General features: G+C 43.1%; 1 protein-coding gene and 1 long non-coding RNA gene across 2 annotated transcripts; one reads left to right on the forward strand and one right to left on the reverse strand.

The window, feature by feature from the left end:
* Positions 1-17071: 17071 nt before the first annotated feature.
* Positions 17072-20501, forward strand: PGAP4 (post-GPI attachment to proteins GalNAc transferase 4; the record flags this gene model as incomplete). Its single annotated transcript, XM_083818573.1, has 1 exon — positions 17072-20501. One exon carries the CDS (start codon positions 17072-17074, stop codon positions 18257-18259), a length of 1188 nt encoding a protein of 395 aa, XP_083674699.1. The 3' UTR covers positions 18260-20501.
* Positions 20502-20646: 145 nt separating this feature from the next.
* On the reverse strand, positions 20647-27129 carry LOC310890083. The gene is made up of 3 exons (XR_014577008.1): positions 26891-27129; positions 26170-26459; positions 20647-23959 (listed from the first exon to the last, which is right to left on the reverse strand). It is a non-coding gene; the product is annotated as an uncharacterized lncRNA (long non-coding RNA).
* Positions 27130-27202: the final 73 nt, after the last annotated feature.

The following is a 27202-nucleotide window of genomic DNA, read 5'->3' on the forward strand; positions in this document are numbered from 1 at the left end:
CCCGTCATGGATGCTGCGCGGGAGGCCGCTTGCCCGCGCCTAAGATGGCCGCCGTTGCCATGGTGCTGCCGCCGCGCCTGAAGCCGGCGCCCGTGCCCTTAAGCAAAATGGCGTTCGCCGGTCCGCCCGCTGGTGGCGAGGGGGCGCTGGTCACCAAATTTTTACTCCCGGTTCCCAAATGCTTCAAAGCTTGAAGTACTACCTAAACTAAAATTAAGATTTGGGGGTTAAACAGATCACGTTTTAGATAGGCACTCAAACTGGTCTTTTAGCTGTTCTTTTCTACAGCTCATTACCAGATACAATTTGGGGCGTGCCCTAAAATGGGATTTAAATGGGAAAATTATTTTAGCCAGCCAGATTATAGTGCTAATAAAGGGATGCTGTCCTTCAAGATACATGCATAATTTTGCACACAGCCTGCAAATTAGATGAAGATTGCCCTCCTCCCTTGTCCTCTTCTCCATTTTCACTCTGATCTTGAACAACTCTTGAAAGCCACATAACTTTCATTTGGGCACTCAGACACTTACCTCCTTTAGAAGAAATGTGCTGTTTTCCTTAGTGGTATTTATAGATTAACTGTCACATTCTTGTGAATTGTTATGCGCAGACAGTACAGCAGATGTGGGTGAGAATGCAAGCTTAAGTACTGGTGCTAAGGAAAGAGGAAGAGAGGGTGACTTAATAAATGAGGAACTTTTGTGAAGAAACTGGGAGAACTGAGCAATCCATTGTCAGTGAAGAGGAACAGCAGAGAATGTTCTGCAGCAATTTGTAATTTTCAGTCTGTTAGAGAAGTTGGAGGTAGAGTTGCTCCTTCCTGAAACTGGCAAATTCAGCCACAGTCCTTCATTTGCAATTTCTGTAAGAGGGTTAAGCACATAATTCACTGAAAACTACAGCTGCTTAACCACTGGAATGGCAGAGAGTTTCTTGGAAAGGGTGTGCACTTGTGTTTATATGAGCAGAGGGGGAGACCGATATGAAGAAACATGCCAGAAACCCAGAGATTAACTGAATAAGTAACACTGTGTAAGGAACAGCCTACAGAGGGCAATTCTGAGCTCCTAGTGCCAGTGTGCTAAGGCTGTGACCACAAAAGGACTCCCAGAGTGACTGATTATCCCTACATAAGCAAGAGCTGCAGTCTTGTGCCCACAGTTGTGCTGAGGATACTCAAACCTGATGCCAGTTAATCTCTGTTCCAAATCAAAAGGACCCACAAAAGCCCCAATGCTGGCTCTCCCTCAAATTGCAATAGGAGTAGTGTATACCAAAATTTGGTATGAAAGTCTTAGAAATCGACTTAAAATACTTCTGCTTCAACCAGCCAAGATGCTGAGACAAAGTGTTGTGAATTATTCAAACTTTACTGAGATGTGTCTAGACAGGCAGTAGATAGATCGGTAAAATAATAAGCAAGAAAGATGTCATTTTAAGCAACTACTGTGAAAGAGATTAACTGCCCTAAAAGAGCTAACCAGAAGCCAAATTTAAATCGAGCAACACCCATGGCATAAACCATTATGTGGAAAAAGTTTCTTTTTGCGTCAGCACACATCAGCTTTTCATCTGCTAGGTTGTAAACTGGAAGCCCAGCAGTTACTTCATAACAACCCTAACAATTCTAACCCTAACAATTCTAACAAATAGAGGGTACAAAGCACAACCCTTAGTGTGTCCTGTGGTGGTTTACATGTGTACTAGTAGGCTCAGAGCCTACTAGTTTGGGTCACATGTGCTCCGGAAAAGTAAGGGAAGTCTCAACAAGGAAAAGAAAAAAAAAAAAAAAAGAGGAACATGAACAGCATTGGGACATACTTCCAAATAGAAGTGCCAGATCCTGTCTTATGTTTGTGCAGATCTTAGGTTTCAAATGAAATGTAGTTCTTTCCTTGGAAAAAAACTGCAATCAATAAATAAATGGGATGTGGGGCTTAGGCAGATCTCACCAGCAGCTGCTCATTTCCTCATACACTGATTACACTCCAAGATTATTCCATCTTATTCTGCTATTTTGATCATTAGATTTTGAAGCAGAAATAGAAACATCAGCGCATTAAAAGACATCCCTTTCTGATTGGCTGATTTGTGTAACAGCTACTTTCATGCTACCAAAGTGTGATAAACAATAAGAAAATTACCATCTTATGTTTTAAATATGACATTTAAAGCACAAAGCTTCATTCAGTCCTTGATCAAAATTGTTCCAGCATCCTATCTTGTTGCATCTCTTTAAGGATGTGCTTTAAAAATAGGACATTTTTTGTTTTTCTCTCACAAATGTTGACAAGCAACTAACATTGTTGCTGTGGGCATGAAATGAAATGAAAAGGTAATGATGCAGTGTGCTGTGCTGGGTTTACATTTTTAGGGACAGCAGTAGAAGTGTATTTAATAACATCATGGGTACTGTACCTGATATCCATCCAATGCAGAATGTGCATCAGATCACACAAAAATGTACCACTGTACAGCATCCTTGATGTATGCAACAATTACTGTTTATATAATTTAAGATGCTACAATTTTCTTAGAAAAGCTGAACAGAGAAAGTTAACACAACTGCAAGTTGGTAGTCAATGCACTTGGACTTACTAAGTGGGTTCTCGCTTTACTACAATAAGAATTTTTACTTTAAAAAAAAAAAGTTGTTAATTACAATTTATCTAAGTTTGTTCTACAGCATACAGCTCTAACACTAGAATTATGATGCATCTGGGACGGGGTATACAAATGATATTTTACCTTGATTAAGGAATAAAAGTCCATTTTCAGCTAACTAGAACTGATTTGGACAGAAATGTAATTATACTCCGCACAGAATTTCTTACTTTTATCTTGCAGACATTTTACTTCCCTAATTGTCTCCCTCCTGTAGAGAAGCACTTGGTGCTACAGCCTAAGTGGAGAATACAGGTATGAATACAGGAGGTGATTAGGTGGTTGTATTTGTGAAATACTGAGGTCTGTGAAACATGCCTTACTTACTTCCTGCTCCTGTTTAGTTACTCACAAGGATGGCCCTCTGTGTATTTTCCAGACATGAGTTCTCCATACGATCTAACTATATAGTTACAGCAGTAGCTTCTACACTGCTCAGTAAGTCATAAATACGATCGCCAATAGTAACACTAACACTGCTTGCTCATGCCACTCACTGGCGGTGCCTGAAGTACCGGACAACCCTGGAGCTACAAGGAGATAAATGCTGGAATCAGATCAATTAAAAGTTGGAGGAGAAGTGCACATTGCTCTCCCTCTCCACCCAAAGCATCCTGGCAGGCAATCTGAAGAAATAAGTAATGAGAAACTCCAGTCAGTAACGCAGGCTGAGCAGACTTGACAGAGATTACTAGCTATTGCCTTGCTGTCTCACTGCCTGGTTGCAGTAGTGATAGTGAGAGAGAAAAAAGGCACAGCAAATGGAACAGGAGTGTGTTTTCTTTCTATTCTTGTTGCTGGCCAGCATACCCCCTTAATTTTCTGTCTGTGTGTGAAAGGATCCTATGTGAATATGAGTTGGGAAACAGTGTTGTGAACAGTTTCCTCAAAATAAACTTAGGTGTACTATCCATACTAACAGATGTGCTTAAATTTTAAAGAGCTGCTGTTCAGAAATTGATTTATAGCTTGGTGAGTTCTATACTGTTGCCTTGTGAAATTGGGAAAAGAAAATAAGATTTATCTGAAAATACTCATCAGCAGATAAATTTACAGAATAAGCTCTAGAAAAATCAGTCATAGCTTTATACAAGCAAATGGAGCTCTAGTTAACATGTTAACCTTCTTAGTCTAGATGAGTTATTCATGTGTCATTCATGGACTTTTATGTCCCTTTTCAAGTACGGCCAGTGCCGTAGTTGGGTTCCCAGGACATGTCTAAACTTAAACATTCAAGAAAATCAATATGAATTAATTAAAAATATGAGATAAATTTGAACTTTTTACTCTCTGTGCTTCATCCTGTACAGACACTATCATTTAGAATGGAAAACGCTTAAATTTTACTTTGCTGCTTTCACTTCTAAAAACCTTTCAGCTAAACTGAAATAAAACTGCTTACATTTCAAATAATGCTGTCCCTTAGAGATTTGACTCAGTTCAAAAGTAGCCATATTTCAATACAATTTGCCTCAGAGTCCTTATGTAGTTAAATCTGTGTGTCAGTGTTACCCAAATTTTCCAGCTACACATGCAGTTTATCTCACCCCCACAGCAGACCTTTGGTTCTAGAAGTGCAAACCTAAACATTTGCCATGAATACATATATATATATATATAACTTGTGCTCAGTGCTTTCTCACACAGGCATAGAATTTGTTAGTGAAATATGCCCAGCGACCATTCAAAAAAACTTGATTCCAGTTTGCAGGGGAAAATTAAAATCTTTCCAGAAGGCTACGTGAGACAATTCCCATCTGATCCTCAGTTTGGAAATCTTGTGTCTTGCCACTTCACCCCATTCTCTCTTTTTGCATTACGAAGGGTAACACTGTTCCAGACTGTTCTCCTGTGTTACAATGCACAGCAAGTAAATGAAAGGCAGTGTGTTCTAACAGACAGCTTGGAGAGCTGCGTGGTTCCAATTCCAAGTTAAAACCTTTGTCCCTGTCTTTTGAAATACTCAGTTGTGGACTGCAAGAGTCAGAATGTTGGAGCAAGATAGCTAGGAAGTTGGATCACTAGAGCATCACACTTAAGCTGATAAGATCCATATCTCTAAGTGTGATCACACCTGTAGTCCTTCTGAAATTCTGCCATCATTTAACACGTTAGCTTATGTCAATATATATATATATATTTTTGCTATAAACAGCCCCACCTAATGATTTGATCAGAGAAGCAAAGGAAGAATAGAAGAGCTCTGTGTGTGTGTGTGATATGCAGTAGCCTGTAAAAAGAAATGGGTTACGTTTGGCAATAATTGTGTTTCTGTCATCTTCAGATGTGTACAGTGTAGGTACAAGAGCTTACACTAATGGTGTATTATAGTATATCTTCAAGATGAGTTAGTTATAGAAATAAGCCTGAAAAGTCTGAAATGCACTTATTTATAAAAGGCTGCACAGAGTGAAGGCTTGGGATGTACTCGAAGTGCGCTGAGTCCTAAGTAGGTAACCAAATGTACAGACCATGGTGAAAAGAAGATCAGAAGATTCCAGCCCTTTCAGAGAACGTTAATGTACCCTAGACAGCTAAGCCAGCATGAATTCATCTGCTTTGGAGCTGTATTTCATCTCACTATTGTTGTCTAAAGTCAAACACAATAGCCTGGACAACGTGAGCTTGCTGCCTCCAGTATACAACAAAGGATTTTGAATTCTTTTTGTCCCCAGTGATCAATAGTGGGTCTAAAAGGAAAACAGAGAAAGCCACTGTATGTAATTTGGTTTTCATCAATACTGTATTTCTATTGAAAACAGTGATCAAAAATGTTTGCTGCTTCCTACAAAGCAGATTGTAAGTAGGAAATATTTATTGATTTACTTTGTGATTATTTTTTTTCTTTAAGTAAGAGGCAAAGAAGAAAATGATTTAAAGAGTTAGCTTTAGAAGCAAGCAGCAGATATGTACAAGAAGATACCTATTGTGAAGGTACGGGAATAGCTGGATAATTATTATCATCTGCTAACTAAATGTAAATGAATAATAGTCACCACACTGAAGACGTTCACAACCTTTACAACTGACCAGGTTATACACATACTGGTACAACGTGTAGTGCTAAACATACCATTCATTCCTTCTTTGGATTTTTCCTGACGACATTAGGCTTACAAAATCTCTCTCTCTCTTTCTCTCTCTCTCTCTCTATTCCTTCCTTCCCTGCTTCTTTTCCTCCCTCCTTTTCTCCCTGCTTCCCTTCCTTCCTCTCTCTCTGTCCATCTGGTCCATCTCTCTTTTTCTTGTCTTTTCACAGCTATCTCCCTGACCATAATACATTTTGAATACATTTGTCGAATTTCATTGCAGCTGGCTGAAGGAGGTAAGTTTCACATGGAAGTTTGCTGCTTTATACCTCACGCAGACCCACATCTCTGTCCTGCTGAACAAAAGCCTTCAGAATACCCTGAAGAGGTGCCTGTACGGATAATCAGCACATGAAGCTCAAAATCAACTGGAGCTAAGTGTGCATACACGTACACACACACTGTTGCCTATGGCAGAAACATGAAAAAGCAGGGCTTGCTGTGTGGGAGGAAAGCTGAAGAATGCAAGCTCAGGGGGGACAAGGAACATGAGACAGGAGCTGAGGGCATTTCTGAAAGTGATGCACAGGCCACAAATGACACATCCATCATAAACCAGGGTTCTCAGTTCAGCTACCCCCAAGGCCATGAATTTCTGCTCTTTTTCTGCACATTCTATAAAAAGCAAGAGCTGTACCTGATCTCAAGCAAACCAAATAAAATAATAATTCAATTCCCTTGCACAAATGCTTGGTGCTGTGAGAGCCGTTACAGTGGCCAGCTGGATGGCACAGAGAAGACTCCTCTGGCAACAGAAAATACTTGTATCTGCATGGCTTCCCTGCTCCAAGACAATTCTCACTGTAGGCCTTTTTGCCAATTAAAACTTGAAGGATTGTCCTGTTGTTGCAGAAGATGAGTAGTTTCAGAAGTAACTATTTGTGCGCATTTCAGGTTGCATTTAGGTTACTGTGGGAGCGTTCACGTCCCCAGAGGTTCATTTCTGCTCTCCGGGCCCCTCCATGTCGTGCTGACATAATCATTTGGCAGGGTGGGCTGACGAGAAAAAGATACAGGTAACAAATAATCCACCAGAACAAAAGGTTTATTTTTCAGCCAGACCACTCTCCCTTATGCTAGCAGGCATCAGGGGACAGACAACACTATGATAAGGATGAGCAGTCAGAGATGACAGACTTCATTAGAACATGCTACTGACCCAAAATTACTGGTGACTTTTCTCCTTCAGTCTTTCAGATCTAGCAGGAGCTGTTTTACAGGAATAAGCCTTTAAGGGTGGATTTTTTTTTTTTCCCCAAAAGCAGGCAACTGAGCAAGCTAGCAGCAGAGAAGACTATAAAGAAAGGCTCCACACACAAATAAAATTACCTAAACATTTATCCCTGAAGAAAAGGCCTTGTGGCCCATTCCTGTTAATTTGCTACTGCCAAATTGTTCTGCTAGCTGAAACCCCATCTGAAATGTAATACTGGGTGCAATGTGACATGTGTTTCTGCTGATGTCACTCAATAGCTCTCCCACACACATGCTGTCACAGGAAGGAATAAATATTTTTTTGTTTCTCACAAATTCTGCAGTTCTCGTCCTGCTAAGAGCACATTAATGGTCTTCCCAGGGATGTATAACTCTCTTTCTCACCCTCCTACTCTCGCGTGCCCTTTTGCCTCTGTTCTGTGCTAGGATCTGTCATGTTTCCAGTGCACCAACAGTTGGAGGCCTGATGACATCTAAGTGGAAGGTGAAGTATGAATCACTGTCATTAAAGAGTGGCAGGCAAAGAAAGAGGTGGGGATAAAAGAAGGATTTGGGAAAACAATCTGAAAAATGTCTTCTATTGTCCTTCCTTGCTATTTCACGTATTAACATGCATCTGGGCAAGTGCCTCACATTTCGCTGGCAGAGCAAGTCACTACAGCAACCAAAGCCTGATGCTACGATGCTCATGCTCGTAGTACGAGCATTACTGCACCTTTGGCTTTTTGCCCCTTCACCCACATGGTCTCCACAATAAAAAGCCTTTCAGCTTTTGCCAGTCATTTGAAGCGAGGCCCATAGGCACCCCTAACCAAACTGCTTATTAGGGGGAACGAAATAAGCTGATTAATTAAATAAAACTAACAAAAAAGTACATCGCGGTAGAAGCATCTGACCAGAGGACTGAGCTCCAGCAAAATGCAAGCTGTGCTTAACTAAGGAGCCAATGTGACAGTGAAGGACAGAAAACTTCCTCGGTGGCACGTTTGGGGTGTCTGCAGCTATTTCCAGCATCACGGGCACAACGTGAAGGCTGCGCACAACGGGACCGCAGAGGGAAGCGGGAAGCGATGCCATGCTGCCTCCTCTCCTATCCATTTTTTTTTTTTCTTCTTTTTTCTCCCCTCTCCCTCGAAGCCAGGCAGCCTGACTCGGCCAAAAGCCTGGGCGAGGGGCCGGAGGCTCGAAGAACGAGGAGGAAGCGAGAAGGGGACCCGGGCTGCGCCGCACGGGCGGCGGCCGTGCCGCAGAGGCGGGGTCTCGGGGTCCGAGCTCCCCACCCGGCTCCCCGGGGCAGGGCTCCGGGCAGGTTTTGGGCAGCCGCAGAGGACGACGCAGCTCCGGCAGCGGCCAGGGTAACATTTATTTCCTCGCTTCTTGCGAGAGCAGCAGGAGGAGGGGGCCCCCGCTGCGGGGCAGCTCCCCCGGGCACTTCGGCTTTCCGTTCACACGCGTTGCTGCGCCGCTTCGCTTCGCCCCTCTCTCGTCCTTCCCCTCTTTCCGAGCATCTCTGTGCCGGCGCAGTCACATGTTTGGGCTCAGATGCCTTTAATCCCACCCTCACTTGCCCGAGAGGGAGGAGAAGAGGGAGGAAGGAATAAATAAATAAATAAAAAATAAAAAAGGAAAAAGAAATTGCGGGAGCGAAGTGAGCAACAAGCGGAGCGGCGGAGAGCGGGGCCGGACGGCTGCCCCGGGCGGGGGCAGGGTAATTAATGAATTAATTAATTGGTCGGTCCTCGTCACGATGCATTTTGCTGCTGGAGGCGGGGGGGGGGGGGTGTCGCGGAGGTGTCACCCCGCGCAAGTGCCGCGCATCCCTGGGGCAGCGCGCAGGGGGATGCGTGGCCGGCGGGGAGGGCTTGGGGTGTCCGGAGACCCCCAGAAAAGTGTCCTTCCCCCCGAGGGAAGGAGTGGGAGGGCACCAAAAAACCGGCACCGTGTTACGGAAACAACAAGAAAAAAAAAATAGCCAGCTTCCTTCCTGTGGTGGGTGTCAGCTAAAGGAGCCCTCGGCATAAGTTTGTTTGGGGGCAAAAATCAGGGTTGGGGGGGGGGTCGGGACGGGGCGCGCTGGGATGCCGTCGGTGCGTTTTGGTGCTGAGGGCAGGGAGCTGGGGGGGCTCTGCTCCGCTTATCCAACGCCCCATCCGCTGTGACCATCCCAGTAAGGTAACTGCTGTAATCCCAGTGCTTTGCGGGTCACCTTGTGCTGCCACCTGGCAGTTCTCCCTAAAGGAAAGGGGGGCAGCTAGGAAGACTAAGCCACTGGCACCTTTTTTAGATGCATAGGTTTTGGAAGAAATGTGCAGCCGAGCTGACGGTGCAGCAAAACGTGAAGTCACACCAGTGTGAACAGGTTCAGAGGCTTGCTTGCTCTCATGCAGCTGCTGAGAAAACCACTTCGTGTACACCCAGTGGCTGCCATAAAGACACACCAGGTTCAGCAAGCACAAAAAACAACTACCCTCCTGTCCGTGTGAAATGTGCTGCTTTCTGGTCAGCCCAACAAGGGCAGTACTAATTATATAACAGAATATTTTCCAGCTTCTGTATTTAGCCCATTTTCTTCCTGTGGGGATCAGACACAGCACTTTCCAGAACCGGGACATCACACTTAACGGGCCTTTCAGGAAAAGCAGCCTGTTTCATACATGGGGAGGGGAGGAGGGAAATGCCGAATCCCTCGGTGTCAAGTGAATACAGAGGAAAAGGCTGTAGTATTTTTAACATTAGTAGATGGTGTCTCCCTAAAAAGAGAAGAGATGTTTATCAGAATGACTAAACAGTTTTGCTTTCAAACACCGATCAGAATCAAAATGTCGTGGTAGTCACCTGGTACAGTTTTGCATTTTCATTGTTACACAGATGTGTCCCAACAGGAAACGTACAGCCTTATCAGCAAAGGCCTTTGCTCGCAGAAGTAGTGTCACATTTCCTTATTACCGGGTTTTTATTCTTTGCAGTCATAAATGAAGAACAGTAAAGCTGCAACGTTCTCTGAGTGGTGCAGCCACCACCACATCCATTTGCTTTTATTTTCCCCGTCTGTGTCCATACACCCACACCCCCAGCCCTGCCCAAATCCCAGGTACTTGGGGATCTGTCTATCCGTCTAACTGGCATGTTGCTCTTCCAGGCACTGTGAAATGTGGCTGGTTTCCTAGCAAGCCCCAGGGGCGCAACTGCACGTAGAAATTGCACAGAAAAGCTGTGGGGGATGAGCTATTCCGCAATGGCTGCGGTGGGATATCTCATTCCTGCCCCTTCTGTAATAGCTCCTGCTGGACAGACTTCTCCAGGACTGAGAATTCTCCTTGCTGATCTGTTCAGGTTGTTTTCATTTGCATGGAGTTGCTGTTACTTCAGAATGCCATATTTAGTAGCTGCTTTTTCAATAGTTACCTTAGATAACTTACCTGTGTGGGTTACCAATGTGATTAAAATATAAAATACCCGTTGTGCGTGACAACAAAACCAAACTGATCTCTTACATTCCTGGGAAAAACAGATTCTCACCTGCCTTTTATATGTGTAGGCTGAGGATCCACTATGGTAGAAATCGCCTCTTGTTGTATTTGTGTTCAGTATCTTGCATGCAGAGGCCCTGGTCTCATTTTAATAAAAGACTGTGACATACAATGAGTTAAAATAAAAAATACCTGTAGCACCTCTGGTGACTCAAATAATATTTAGCTTTGAGATTCCAAGAACTGATAGCAAAAGGTAATAGCTGGTGCCATTATTAGCAGCACCTTTGTTTAATACCATTTCTTTTTTAACAAATAGGGATGTAAATTTTGTGATAAAGCACGAGTGGGCTGAAACCAAAAGCCATGTCTCAGATTTTGGAGGGCGCCAGGCAGATCTCTGTGACAAAATGCAACAGTTTTTATGCAGATTATCAAATTCTGTAACAATGTGGGGGTTTTGTTTGTTTGTTTTGTTTCATTTTGTTTTATCTCTGTCACCGAAGAAAATGTAAATTTAGATGGATACAGATTGCATAATTATTTTTAAAGCCACATAAACATTTGGTGCCATCTTCTAAAATACAGTTCCTCACAAAACCCCTTGCCTCAAACCTCTGTGTGAAGCTATTATTTTGCAGAACTCGCTTCTCCAGACTGCTTTTCACTCCCACTTGCTCTTAATACTGACTGATTTTGCTGCTCAATAGCAACAGGGGAATACATTGCTTTCCTGTGACTGCACAGCACCGAGGTGGCCAGCTGAAAGTCGGCAGATGTTGAAAATGGGCACTCTTCAGCTTTGTGTGGCAAAGGAAAATTAATGTAACTAAGAAGGAAGAGAAAAGCTGGGGAAATAGTTAATTAAAATACATTCAGTTCATAGCCTGGTTCACTGATGTTCCACAGTTTTACTATCTTAATTCAAGGAAGATGGAGAAAGTGTTTTCCAGCTGCCATACCCACGTACCTTGTCTTGTAGTTCAGTAGCTTCTAAACTGAAGTCCTCCTATTTCCAGGGATTTCTGAACAACTTGTGAAGTTAACTACAATTAGTAGAGAAGAGCCAGCCAGCCTATCAGCAAATATACCTTCAAGATGGAATTCCAGAGTTTCTGAGGTTTACCAACAGGATAGAGTTACAAACCACTGCCTGCAGATCAGTGTATATATATATATATATATGTGTATATATATATATGTATATGTATATATATAAAAAATGCTTAAATTCCAGCTTTCTGGACCAAAGAAGTTTTACTGTTCCTTGGCAGGTTGTGGGGAATGGCAGATCAGAACACACTGCTGTGCCCTTGATTTCTGCCTCTCATGCCATGTAACTCCTGCAGAGGACCACATCCAAACCCTTTCCACCTTCCTAACCACCCCTCTTACTCTTCCAGCTACCACTAATATGTTAGACCAAAACAGTGTTATGCCTTTAGTACATAGACAAAAAAAATAATAAAAAGTTTTCAGAGAGAACAGAGAAGTCACATGTATCACCAGTAAGCATGCTCTTTGCCATAGCAAGTTGCATTTTAGATGAAAGCTTAATGAAACAGCCTGGCTTATTTGACATCCATTGTGTTAAAGAAAGAAAGGCAAGCAGAACCTTTAATGACTTCCATAGCAAATGGCTGCTTCATTATAAATTGGTTTGTTACTGGCTATTAGCCATTCTGGCCAACTGTTGGCACTAGCATGCTCTACGTTTGTCTGCAAACAACATAAAGGCAACTGCCTTAAGCAGTGCTTGATAGAAGACATAAGAGATATTTTTGGTACCTGCTAATAAATACTAAGAAAAACTGCTGAGCTCCTTCCATTAGCATTCTGCTGAATGTTTTCAGTAGCACAGCTCTGGCCAAGTTGCTTTGTATTTTCCAGGGAGCCCAGCTCCCAGTTTTGTATTTAAATACAATGGTCAGATCTGCAAACACTTGGCTTCTACTTTTGACACTGCTGTTTTCAATGCAAGCCTGAACACATTGCAGAAACATTATCTGGCAACTGACTTACTGAAAACTGTCAGAAAACAGGGAAAGAACTGTTGCACGATGAATTGCAGATGAAAAAAGCAGGCCATCTGGTCCAGTGATACTGATCAGCTGGTGGTACGGACTTCACTTTTCAGATGATACGAGTATCCATACAGCATTGTGAGCTGACAGCGTGAGTGTATGAATCTGTGGCTCTTTATGACTTTGTGGAGCTTGAATCAGCTTCCCTCAGATTCAAGCGGGACTGTTTGCTGGTGCACTAACAATGCCATCCTCAAGACAAAGCTCTTGTCTTTCTGCCAGAGGAAGTCAATCGGTAGAGAGACTTGGTCCTGAGGGTGCAGTGAGGCTGGGGAGGCGTTTTTTTGCTCAAAGGTTTCAGCTGGGGATGCCTCTGTGGGAAGAACACAAAAGCCAAAGCTACAGCTTTGTACGGACGCTGCCTATACTACCACAGTGGCCAAGGTGGGGACTTGAACCACAAACACGTTACTGTCCCTGTTTCACACAGCAAGGACGCCGTGGCATCTGACAACGTGATTTCTTATAGCTGTTCCTTATGTTAGAAAAGTCCTGTTTTTTTCCATTGATAATGATCAGAACTTCAGTTAGGCAGAGGATCATTTAAGACGTAATCATGAGGCAGTAATTATGGCCTTATCTCACAGAGGAGGCAGCAGAGGACGGAGATGCCCTCTCTTGCCTCAGCAATCCAGGAGCCTCCTAGAATTTCTCAGCTTTGAGACACGTGGGAGGCTTTGTTCCAGGAATACCTGCCCTTAGGACACCTCGAAGAGGAGTTTGGAGTAGGCAGAAAATCAGCTTTCTCTTTCAAAGCACCAGAACAGGTGACAGTGTTCTGCATCCCAAAGAGGAAACTGGGAGTTTTTCTACTCTTCCTTGGTGTATGCAGAGGTAACGTTTTCCTGAACAGTACAATTCAGCCAAGTAATCAGGAGGCTAATGAAGATGGGGATGTAGATTTTGGATGCGAATCAGGTGTTCCTGGAGGGAATCTGCATCATCAGGATCTAAATAAAGAAAAAACAAAACAAAGCTTTGTATCACCACAGCTGTGTGTTTAAAGCGATGGCTCAGTTCCACACAGAGCAGGTATAAAAATGTCTTCCCCTGCAAGCATTCACATGGCTGTGAAGTAACTATTCGTGAGTCATGCAGTTTGTTTTTAAAACACTGTAAAACCCCATTCCGATTTCTTTCTTTTCATCTCACACTTCATTTTACTGTCTGAAATGCCACTTGAAAAAGAACGAACCCTGTAAAATGGTGAAAAGAAAGGAAGTGACAGTACTGACAGCTTCTGAAAAAAGAATATCTTCAGTAAACCCGGAACCATCCTAGTGGTTAGAAAACAGCCTGATGAGAAACTCCAGTCTCAAGTCCTGCATGTAAGATCAAATGTTATCTCTGTGAAAGCAAGAGTTTGTTTTCTCAATCTGGAGCTCCTGGTTCCCAGTATTACAGCCAAGAAGTGGAGAGGAGGCCAATGCAGCATCCCCCTTCTTTTCTAAATCTTTCATCACATTTTTTTTGCATGAACTAGAGTATTCGGCCTGTCTTAATATGGTCTTGACCATCGTTAGGCTCCTTGGCCATTCTGCTACCCAGTGAAAGCACCCTTTTCCTCTGGAGGTAAGCTGCCATTTGGCATGGCAGCCAATGTGCATGCTAACAGCCTAGGCGGCAGAGGAAGTTTGGAGGAGAGGCACAAGTGCCTGTTAGATGGTTGCTTTCCTCGAGTGGCAAAACCAGTGCAAGTCCTTTAGCAAGATCGTGAATTTTGTTACTGTGGAGGTGAAGCAAAGCCAGGTTCGTTCAGGAAGGCCAGTGAATAGGGACAACCCAGCAAGGTGCCCGCCTGCTCCTCCTTGTGTCGGGAGCCTGGCGCTGGGCAGGGGGAGTCCCAGGGCTGGGGGAGGACCAGCTGGAGCAGCGGACTTGGGGAGCCCCCCAGCACCTGGCCAGCACCACCCTGTGCTGCCACTGATCCTGCACCTGGAGCAGCTGTGGAGGAGCAGGACGCCAGGCGAGTCGCTCTGTGGTTCATAGGAGAGGCTGAAGTCTGTGGAGCTCAACCAGCTGCCAGGCAGCTGCTCCCAGTGCTGCAGGGAGGATGCAAGATCCTCTTTTCTGTGTGAGAAAAAAAAAAAAAGAAAAAATGAGGGTTCCTGCTTGGGTGAGGGTTATTAATGCACGAATGTATATCCCAGAACCTACAGAGCTCACCGCAGGCTCACAGATCCCATATCGCAGATCACCGGCAGAGCTGGCAGATGAAAAGTCAGTTTCTTTACCACCTGGGAACTAAACTATCTTTTAGCTCTTATTCATCTCCTTTGTATTTTCCCATTGTGGTCATCGCTTTCACATTTGGAGCCTGACTTAGTCACAGTGCCAACAGTACCGCTTACATCACGAGGAGGCTTAAAAGTATGCCAGTGTGAGTTGGGACTTGTAGTTGTGTGTTTCTTTAGCATTTGCTATTGGTTAGCAGAAAAAGAGAACAGGAACAGCCCTGGGTTTTGGATGCATTAGTGAATTTAAATGTGAGATTTTTACATCTGATGTATTTCAGGTTTGCATACCGTGGATCACGATGGCTTGGATCTGGTGGCTGAAATGCAACCATCACCTTTAAGGCCTTTACAAGGTCCACTGGTGCAATACAATACACTGTGTATGAAACAGGATTGTGTAATCAGGAAGCAAAAAAAAAAAAACCACCTATGGGAACACAACTGTAGTTTCCCGTGCATCGATGTGCAGATTTGTTATTTGTTATCTTTACTTACATTAATCTTTGAAATCTTGTGTTTCCATGACTCATGAGATAGCACAACACTGATGTCACAATCTATTCGTGGACTATTTGAAGTGTCACGGTATGAAGGACCTGGTCTGTGACAAAGATTTGTAGTAAATCTCTTATATTATCCATTAATCTTAGTAAAAGGCCTTTGATATAAGATCACCAGATTGCCACACAGCAATAGGAAGTACTTCTCTTAATAGTAAATATGCCAAATCTGTGACTCCAGTAATGAAAGCAGTTCTGAAGTAGTCCCAGATTCAAACACCGTTTACTGTTCTGAGTCATTCCTTCTTTGAGAAGCATTTGGACTGTGCACTTAGTCACATGGTCTGAATTTTTGGATAAACCTGTGTGGTGCCAAGAGTTGGACTCGATGATCCTTATGGGTCCCTTCCAACTCGGGATATTCTATGATTCTATGATTCTGTGTAGTGGCCCTTTCTTCTGAGATAGAGTAGAAATGTCATGGCACTGATTTCTTTCCATCCACACATCATTCCTCAGAATGCTTCAGAAAACAGGATAGAAGGAAAATGGGTAACATTTTGGTCTGGGAGCACCATTTAATGGTTAGAACTTCGTGAAGGCAGAAGGTTAAAAATGGGAGAAACTCTCCGCTGAGCAGGGTACGGAGTCAGTCAGCTGGGGCGCATGAATAACTCATTTCGTAAGGGGAGGGAGTGGAAAGTAAAAAGGAAAGGCAAAATTTCCCTTTTTTTCCTAAAAAGGGAAATTACTGGCACAGGATAATTTATATGAACAGCCTAAATGTCACAGTTTTGTGTAAGCCTGGCAGTTAGTTGTCCATAGCAGCCCAGAGAAGTAGAACAGAAAAGCCGAAATGGCAAAATCTCATTTCTGTGAAGGTGGGTGCTTGCTTGAAGTGTGTGCGCATATGTGCATATAAACATATATAAATGCTGCAGATTCAAATGAAAGGCATAAGCTTTTAAGTTATAAATATGAGTAACTGGCTTAATTGCAAGTTGTTAATCCTGCTGCTACCGTGTATTTCACAGTGTCTAGGGAGGAGGAGACATTTGAGACACATTACACCTAGTGTACACATGCCTGTAGTGAAGTAAATTGGTATGTTTGTTATCTAACTTCACACTCTGTGGAGTAAAGCATAAACACATGCACGCTTTTGGAAGTGTGTGAGCGACAGAAGGGAAGCATGTGTCACTCCACAGAGGTAAAAGTTTGTCTTTCAAATATGTGCTAGGCGGAGATACCAGAGATCTGGCTTTGGTTCTTGGCTACGACCCAGATTTTACTGTGTCACTGTGACCAAAGAACGGTATCTCTGCTTTTAACATGAAGGTCTCTGTCTTTAACAGAACAGGATTTCTTTGTCCAAACCTCCTGCACCCCTGTTGCCTGTTTGATATACATTTCAAGCACAGTTACAAACAGCAAAGTCCTATCTCGGCTAACTCAGGTCAGAGTTCTTATGTGCTGAAAAGGCCGTGGGGCACTTTGCAGGTAAGCAAGTTTGGCTCATCTTTCCTTGGCCTCCTGCAACAATTCTGTGATGCCCCCACCACAAAGGACTCCCCAGCAGCCTTTTCTTTTGGCCTACTTGGTGACTAGCCTCAGCTTTCCATTTTCTTGAATCATGGTCTTCCCACTCTGACTGTTCCTATTTCACTAACCACCTTTTTTCTTCCTCTCTAGGAAGAAAAACTTTGGCAGCCCCTGCTGCAGTGATGTCTTGCAATCCAGAGAAGAGGCCGAGGAAGTGAAGGAGAGAGGGCATGAATAGAGCAGGAGTGCCCCCCTTCTGCAGCAGTGATGTTACACCACGCCTGGCAGCTCTATGGGAGGTGGTGCCGTTGGTCCAGTCCTTTCGTCCACCTCCTCACACTGACTGTAGTGACATTCGGTGTGCTGGCTCCTTTGATTTGCCACCGGCTACTCCACTCCTATTTTTATTTGCGGCGCTGGCACCTGAATCCCATGAGCCAGGAGTTCCTGAAGCAGAACCAGCAGGAGGGCCAGGCTGCCCTCCATTACTTTGAGAAGCTGCAGATACCAAACATCTCCAAGACCTCTGGCAGCGAGACCTTCCGGCCCTTGTTGCTGGTCACCATTATCACTGTGCAGAGGAGGAATGATTTCCACTACGTCTTGCAGGTGGCCTCCCGCTTCCACCACCTCCTCCAGCAATGTGGTGCACGCTGCCAGAGCCACCGTGTCCTCCTCTGTAACGTGGAGTCAGACCCCAGCCACCACCAGGACGTCAGGCTGCTGAGCAGCTTCTTTCCGATGGTCAGTCGTGACAAAACTGGGGAGGACCCTGACCCTGGATTGAACCAGTTTGAGAAAGAGAAGCAGGACTATGTTTTCTGCCTTGAGCAGTCGCTCTTGGCATATAACCCAGAATATGTCCTGGTAGTGGAAGATGACGCTGTGCCAGAAGACGAGATATTCCCTGTCTTGCAGCACCTCTTGTTGGTCCGACTCTCCAAACCGTACCTCAGAGATGCACTCTACTTCAAGCTTTACCATCCTGAGAGGCTTCAGCACTATGTCAACCCCGAGCCCATGCGAATCCTCGAGTGGCTGGGCTTGGGCATGTTTCTGGGGCCTGTGCTGAACTGTGGGTACTCTTGGGCAACTGGTCGCCCAGGCCTGAGCTGGCCCATCATCTTGTTCTTTGCTTTGTACAGCATGGCTTTGTCAGAGCTGGTGGGACGGCACTACTTGCTGGAGCTGCGTCGGCTGGCCCCCACGCTGTATAACGTCGTGCCGGTCACTGAGTGCTGCACGCCTGCCATGCTCTTCTCTGCTCCTTCTGCCCAACGTGCCTTAGGTTACCTGAAGGGGCTGCACTGCCGACAGGGTTTTGCGAAGGACATCGCCCTCTACTCGCTGCTGCACGCTAAGGGGGAGAATGCCTACGTGGTGGAACCCAATCTGGTCCGGCACGTGGGAATGTATTCCAGCCTTCGGCTAAATGACAACCCCAAACTGCTGTGATGGATTCACGCCTTTCATGACACAAAGCCCTGAGAGCCTTGCCTCTGGGCTGAGAGATGCCGTGCAAGCTCAGATGCTGTGCCACTCACGACAAACATCAAGTGTCTCCAAGTGGCCAAAGAACACCTCTGTTGCACAAAAAAAAAAAAAAAAAATCATGTACATGGGGACCTTGTTTAATATATACTTTGAACTAATCACCGTACACCGTGGGGAAGGAAGTAGAGGCTTTCAGCTGAAGGTGTGGATTATCTGCTCTCCACCATTCTTAGCAAAAAGCTCTCACAACAATATAAACAGCTATACAGCATACTCTCCACTGGTGACAGAAATCTTCAACTTAGGGCAACAACAATACTGGACAAAATGAATGTTTCAAATTCAGCCTAGCGAGGAGGAAGAGCCTTTATTTGTCCATCCTCACTAAGGTCTGATGTGTGACCTTTCTGCTTCAAAGCTGTGTTTTTGAGCAGACCTTTCAGAGCTACCGTGGTTATAACGAGAACTTTCCCTGAAATTTCATGTAGATTCCACAAATTTCACTAAGCCTCTATTTCTTACTGTCTCACCCTACAGATCCTGTCCGTACCTCCACCATTCCCACTCCTTTTTCTTGGAACAGAGGCTCCTAAAAGCTTAAGTCTCTGCTTCTTTGTTAGAGGTCAACTCTGAGGGTAGGAATAGGAAAACGTAACGACAGCCATTAGTCACAAATGCACACTCTCATGGATACATTTCCAGATGTTATAAATAATACAGGGTGACTAACATGTTGCTTGGTATCACTGCTAGCTGTAGTGGATCCAGGTCATTAAAAGAGGCCTTATCAGTTGCTGATTGGACTTAGACATTCAACGTGAATTTACCTTGACTTCCTATCAGCACAAAGTCAAAGGGGAGATTACATCAGCTGCCACGGTGCAGGATCCTTTATTTCATTTTGGAACTACAGTTCCCAGCTCTGCTTAAATGGTTTGTTCACTGTTCCTGGCAACAAACGAAATGTCTATAAGCAGCAAAGCTAGCTGCTCCTAAAACCAAGCAACAGTACCACAATAGATCAGGGTGCCACTCTTCCACCAACCCACTAACTTACTGTGGTTGTTGGGCATTCGGGATGGGTGCTTTGTACCCCAGCTGTGAGCACAGTTAAATATAAAACTGTGGGGATGGCAGAAATCTCATATAAGCTCAAAACTGTCACTTAAATGTTTCTGTCTGAAAATAACACACCCGGACTTCAGTGAGCTTTGAATCAAATTCATTTACTGGTGGAGTTTGGTTGAACTATATTTGAAACCATTTTCCTAGCTTCAGAATGAACCAAGTACAATATTTTCACGGAGTTTTGATGGGGTTGTTTGTGTTGAGTGTCGTTTTTTTCTTTGTTTTTGGTGAAGGAAGAGCTCTACTTTGAATTTTACTTCCCCCAGTCTCTCCTGGGTGAGTTAAACCTTTAGCTTTTAACAAGTCTCATTGCAGGTTGGAAAGGCATACAGCTCCTGAGAGATGAAACTAAAGAAAATATTTGCAGACCTCCAGCTGTCAGTCCACGATGGGTGCTGAGCACACAAAACACGTGCATAATGCAAGCTAGCCAGTGAGGAACGTCCTCACCGCCCTGAGCAGTGCATGCTCAGGCACGTGAACTTTGCTGTCTCAGTAGATCAGCTGGGACACTTTGATGACATCTTTGGAAATCAGACGGGAGTAAGGGTTGCTTGTGGATTTCATGTCATTCCAACGGCAAAACATTTCTTCTGTCAGAAGACGAAGGAAAAATTGCACAGGCAGAACTAAGCCATTAATCTTTATGCACTGAAAACCCCGAAGATATCAAAGCGGTCACACAGAACCACCAGCGGCAGGTGTGCAAACCTGTTCTCAGGCTTCTCTGTAACATGGCAGGATTTGATGGCAGGATTTGAGTGTCACTGTCTATTTATTCCACTAAGTGCCTGCACCTGCAAATACAAGTTGTTTGCTTATGCTCCTTCAGCTGTGAATGTTTCAGTGTGCTGTGCTTTGTCTTCACTCTTTTTTTATCTTTGTACTGTACAAATCCAGAACAATGCCCTGTTCTTTTTGTGAGGGCCCACTTGTTATCACAGTGAAAATCTCACAGTAAAGTACAGTAAGTGGGATAGGGAAAGGAAAAAGGAGGGAAGGAAAAGGAAGAAAGGAATGTTAGAAAAGAAACCAACTGACTATATGGAGTTAATAAATGTTTTGATGTGAGAAATGATTAATCTGTTTGTCTTCACATTATTTTCCTTTTTTTTTTAAATTTAATTAAATTTATTTTTTTTTCTCCCAGTAGTACATAATCTGTGCTCCAGAAGTCAATAATTTCACTGAGCCTCATATCTGAAAATTGAGAACATGAACTTGAGGCATCCCTTCTAAATTAGGAAACAATTTTCAGGGCAAAAGAGCCATGGGAAGTTGGCTAGGAGAATCATTTGCAAACAACGTTTAGAGGGGCTACAGCTTTGCCTTGCCAGTGACGGAGTTCCTGATAAACCTGTCAGGAAAGAGACCCCTTCTGTAAGGAACAGGCTAACAGAGGTTTCTGGTCCTTCTGGAGTTACTACCTTAAGTGCTCAATTCACCTTTAAAACAGAGGTGGGTCTTCTCACTGAGCCATCTGGGAGCTTCTGAGTCATTCAGGTACTTAGCACCCACCATGACACTGTGACAGCTCGGACAAGCATGCTCTCTGCTGCTCCTGAACTCTGAAAAGTGTATATATAGTTTTTTATTAAAGTTTTCTTTGCTACACGTTTTATAAAAAATGACAAGCCAGAGAATTATACTTTGCCCTTGGAACAAAAATGGGTGGTTAGTTATTAATGTGGTTTTGTTCCACGGTTTGGGCTACAAATACCATTTTGACTACAAATGCAGTTTCAAACACACAAATCTTTTACTTCTCTTTTGCATTAAGAGAGTGGAGCTGAGCTGCCGTATCTCAGGCTATGTAAGTTCAAAGGTTCAAGGCTAGCATAAACTCCTTGAAACACAGCCTTGAGATTGTTCTTACATTCAAAAAAATCAGGCTGACAATTTCTGAAATAAACAATACAGGTTTTCCCGGGTGTTGGTTCATTCCCAATAGTTCTGAGACTATTTTTCAATGCAGCAGCTATTGTTTGCACAAGAGGACTCTTGCTTGACAGGACAGACAGCAGGACTCAAAATGCAGGGAAAATTATTCAATTAAACAAAAAACTACCTCTGTTTCCAAAGCATATCCAACATAAGCGTGATTCCAGGCAGAACATAAAGCATGAATTGATAGGTCTTTCTTACACCGGAAGACCAAGCAGATTTTCTAACTATAACAGGTATCAATGTCTTAGTGAGAAGGCATTACATTTGAAGAGAGAAGGAAAAACACTTCCTCTCAGTTCTGAGGAGTTGTGAATAGCCAGACTGGATATTTCAAAAGCAGTATGTCTGGACGCAGGGTGTTTTTGTTTTAAATCTAGGAGTTTTTTCTAAAGATATTTGCAAGCAAACTTTCTACAAAATAAACAATGCTTCTATTAAAACTCCATTGTCTCTGCTTTCTGTATGTCACTGTTAGTTTTCCTGACTGGCAGGTCCATCTCTTTTCCTGCTATATTTGACTGAAGAAAGATACTTCTCCGTCTGACCACTTCATGCATATGCACGGCATTAATAACTTGTCACTTAATCCTAGGATAATTCAGGTTCAAAAGGACCTCTGAAGGCCTCTGGTCCCATTCCCCACTCGAAAGAGGTCTTACTACATCAGGTTACTCAGGCCCTTCTCCAATCAAGTACTGGGGGACCTGAGATGAAAGCTAAGGACCTGAGATAAAACCAAGCTCAAAGTGCTGGTATTTAACTTTTGGTATAATTTTGTATAGTAAGGCTACATATTTCACAAAATAAAAAAGGGAATTTTGTGTGGGAGCAACTGTAGGTACAAATGCACTGGCAGTTTTTCTTGAGGAGTTGGGTTTCTTTTCATGTATTTCCACACCAGCTTTATAGATGTTGTATCCAAATTCAGCAGATGCTAGGGTACAGCATATGGTTCTGAATAATTTTCAGTATAACATACATCTGCCAAAACTGCATATGGAATTAGGCACTCTGTTGCCTGTACTTCTTTGCTTCATGTGTTTCTCCATTTCCCCAAACCGCCTCCTGACCTGACAGCTCATGCTTTGAGTTCTCCCCACCGGTCAGTTTATTCGTGCACCTACAGGCAAAGGGACAGGAAGGTCCATTTCCAAGGCTATGTCCTGCATGGCAAGCTATGAGTGCCACATTCCCAGCTGTGTACCTACTCATGATTTTTAAAATGTTGGTGAAGAAAAATAGTGTTGTATTTTCTTGCATTGTTAGTGAGCCTCTGGCCGGCTATGCATTTTTCAGTGCCCATTTTCTCTTTTAATTTCTGTCACGGTGTGCAATGTGCCTCCTGCACAGTAAGAACCACAATTATAATGGGCTTTTCAGCAAATAAGTCCACTTCAGACTTCTGCTGTACTCGGTATTTTGCAAACTTTTTATCAACATCAGCAAACAGCACATTTAAGTATGCTTTTTGGGGACTATGTGCCACTTAGATAAACTGTTAATAAACAGGTAAGTGTCCCATTCTAGCAGCCAGTTATTTACCTACTTTTTAAAAAACAAAATGTCAGCAGGAAGGCACAGAGACCAGTGTCATTACTGCATTTTTCTTCACGTCCTGTACTCCACAAGTGGAAGAAGACCTGCAACAGCTATTTTGCACAGTCCAGAAATGTCACCGCTGACAGGTTGATTTAAAGTTGTATCCTCGTTTGCTGTCAGCAGCACTGAAATCATTACAAACATTTGTGTTTTGATAATCATCACCATACATGCTCTCCTCTATTTCACTGCGAGTCATGATGTTTGCTGCAGCCTGGTTTTAAGCCAGAGGACCAAAGAGTGAGCAGACCCTCCCTGTGCAATCTTCTCAGTGCACATGTGGGCTCGCGCCAGTCCTGCCCAGCACCCTCCATGCACAACGTGTCTGCAGACACGGCTGAATACTGCAGAGCTAGAAATATGGGTGATTTCTGTCAGCAGGGCTAAAGGCCAGGCTCCCTACATTGGGGGTTAGGAGGAGAGGTGAATGAGGAAAACAAACCACTTAATAAACAATACCTCTGATTAGATAGGGATGAACAAGCTGGACTTTGAGACAGTTAAGCAAGACTGCAGAGTACAGAAAACAGGAAACATCCAGCACAGTGCAGAGAGGTGAAGAGGAGACAGAATCCACTCAGCCCAAGTCTGTCCTGATTAGACTTTAACCCCATCACGCAGGCAGCACTCACTTGGGGCACACAGAGGCAGGTGTTTATCATGTGGATGAATATTATGCTCAGACGTTCTTCCAACTTTTTTTCCACCCGTTGTTTTTTTCCATCTCATTTCAAATCTTTTCACAGGCCTGATCTTGCACACAAGTTTTGATAAGATTAATACTACGTCATTTATTGAAGTGCAGAGGAAAGCTTTAACTTTGTTATGTTTTTGATTTTTCACTTGATGGTCAATTATGTAATCTCTGGAATTGCTTCATCCATTTCTTTCTTCTGTGTCTTTCTCAGGGGTACTACAATTTGTCTTTTTTCTCTCTTCATTTAAAAAGCATGCTACGATGAGGCCAAAATCAGTATCAGAATGATGCTGGTAGAAACACATACAAAAATACAATTAGCAACCTGAAGAACTGTTATGCAATTCTAATTTTTTTTACCTGATGTCTTTAAACCAGGCTTTCCATTAAAGCAGGCTTTCCAATGACTTTAAAGTACTTCATCTATCAACGCTCTTCACTCAAAACCTTGATGCAGAATTGAGAGATCCTTTGACAGCACGGATAATACAGCCATATTACAAGGACATCTATTAAATTATCTTCTGCTATAAAAATCCAGTACTTGCAGATGGGCAAGTTTGATTATTGGGCATAGTCAAACTCAAGAAAGCAAAACCACAAATTAAAACCTAAATAATAACCCAAGCCACCTGTAAATATGGATTTCGATGGTCTTTGAACTTCTTTAATGTATTGAATAATTCAGTAAGCTTTTGCATTGGTAATGTCAGACTGAAAAATCGACATTAGTAAAACCTTCAAGCCATTCAAATATAAAATTCACTTATGTTATACTGCATTTGTGAGAGAGGAAAACGTGTTTCAGTCCATTACCCAGCCACCTTGTCACAAAGTTGTTATCTGTACCCGCTTAACATTCACCTGCATGCTTGTCTTTGCCTCCTGCCTCCTGTTTTCCTGAAACCCTCAGATCTTCCCAACCTCTGTCCTTATACCTCTGAAGCCATTTCCCCCCAGGGCTTCAGTTCTCCTCCCCATCCCCATCCACCACTGGTCTCCCAGCCTTCCTGTATTGTGGTGCGTGTTTCAAAGTCTTGCTGTCCATGGCCACAAATTCAATCTCTTTCGAAGCAGATGTAGGCACCTCTATCATGGGTGCTCATGCCAGCAGACAGCCATCTTGCTGGCCACAGCCCTACGGCAGCCTTATGTTACTCTGAATAAGGCTTGAGCAAACAAACAAAAAACTAACAACAATAGAAATCCAAAACAAGTTAGGTGACTAGAAAGCTGAAAGAGGTGTAGGCAATGTTATTATTTCAAACAACAGTTTAATGAAACACATTTAAATCTTGGCTAATACACCGATTTTGCTGTAGAAGCATTAGTGCAGGCAACAATATCTTTTATGGGGAAGGTTAGTTTCTGGGTTGAATGCAAGTACGCTGCATTCCCCTCACCATGTAAGCCTATTCCTCTTACTATCTATGGAGATACAATACCACTATAACTTAATCTTTGGTGGTACAGGTATCCCTAAACTATGATTACAGAGCTCTGATGATGACAGTACCTACTCTTTTCCAGCAAGTGTCTTTTAAATGTTGCTCCACTACTAATTTCTGCAGATCATAGTCTGCATTGTGGTTCTGCATGTTAATAGTACTGAATCTTACAGGGACGCTATCTAGAGTGATCACTCATTCCACGTGAAAAGGCTCCCATTCCTAAAATAAGTGAAGAAGTCAGCCATAATGTTTTCTCACTTCTTTTCCCCCTCAGAACTCAGAATCTCTGCTAGGACCTGTAATCCAAGTGCTACAAGGGCTGGATTTTCACTCAGAAGAAATGGAAAGCCACAAACGAGTCACTTCCCATATGGAAACATATATATATATATACATATATATAGTTCTGAAAGAATTAAGAATGCAAAGTGAGTTGCATGGGATTATCTAAAGTGTTTTCCAAATATCAGAAAAGATTATTTTTCATGAAGACTCTCATCCAGCTTTTCTCTAAAAGACACCCAATCCATGTCACAGACAGAACTGGGAAAGAAACACTTCCAAGCACTTTCCTACCTATGACAGCTTCTAACCAAATCAGGAATGGTAGGATTCATACTTAGATTTTCACTGGGGACCTGAAGAAGACTATCATTATAACACCTTATTTGTCCCAAAAGGGTCTTAGATTAAATATTTCAATAAGAACACTTCTAACCCATACAAGACACCTCTATGTTTGTGCTGGCAAAACTTCAATATGCCATTGGTTCCCCTTTCTGCTAAGGTGGGAGAAATGGAACATAAAGCAAACATTATAAAGCAGCAACGGCTTTCTATCAGTGTCATGTGCCACGGCATCCTTCAGCAAAAAGGGATGATGGATCAGGGAGGAGAAAGTTAAAGAAAACAAAACATTACAAGCACAAGGCCCTCAGTTAGAAGCAGTTAGGCTGTCCCTCAGCTTTCTGAGTGTCTTCTCTACTGACTGTCATGGAGGGCTAACCGTGGCAGTGTGTTAGCTGTTGAGATGTCCTGCAGGCACTGACCTTGGCACGCAGCTCTAGAACAGACAGGCTCAGGGAGGAAGAGACCTAACGAAGATAGTGCTGCTCAGTGAGAGGAGAAATCAGTCATCTCACCGTGTCCATGTAAAGGCTAAAGGTGTCACCACTCGAGCCAAACAAATGGAGAAACTACGTCATTCTTCAGGCAAACACTGGGTCTTCGGGGTAAAGACATACTAACGTCCAAGGTCACAGAGTGTACTCTTGCTGAGGGTATGATGTTTGCCTAAAAGTCTTCACATTGTACTTCTCTCCAGGAATACAGACCTGCACTATGAAGAAAACAACATGAAAAAAATAAAAAAGAAGTCTATGTACTTGGATTTGGTGAATAGCTGTGGTGTGATTTGATATAAAATGGAATGCTGATGTACCATATATAGAGCTTTCCTATTTTTCAGAGAAAAACTGTGCTAAGCGACTGAAAAGTCTGCATGTCATTGTAACATGGGAAGAAGTGTTTCAATGGGATTTTGATGGAGAATTTGGCTTGCACTTTTGCGTCTCTAAGTGGGCATATTTCTTCTTATAACCATCTTTCTCACACATACAGTATGTAAATCACACACATTAAAGGAAATCAGAACTTGCTGTTTCATTATCCCTCCTACCATAGAATTGCATTTAGTCAATGTGTATACTAATTAGGAAGTGAAATATGTTTCTGTGCTAAATTTTCAACTCAGTAAAATCAGTTTAATACCTATAAAGCCACAGGAATGATAGTAAGGATCAGTCAAGGATCTGCCCCAGAGGTTCTGCATTTTGTTTCCTACTCTTCCTTCCTGAGCAGTGTAGTTTCCTAAGTATAAGCTTCCAGAAGATCTAAACATAAACTGAAAGCATTATCCCACATCCCTGTATCCAATTGCCATGGTTTAACTTGTAAATATTTGCAGTATGTTTTAGAAAGAGGAATAATTTGAAAAAAAATTGGAAAAGTCTCAGTTTCACAGCATCATAAATTGTGTTATATATACGGGGGAGGAGAAGTGGGCGGAAAAGTAGGGAGAGC

Source organism: Anser anser (genome assembly GCF_964211835.1).
Source record: "Anser anser genome assembly, chromosome: Z".
Classification (NCBI taxonomy): Eukaryota; Metazoa; Chordata; class Aves; order Anseriformes; family Anatidae; genus Anser; species Anser anser.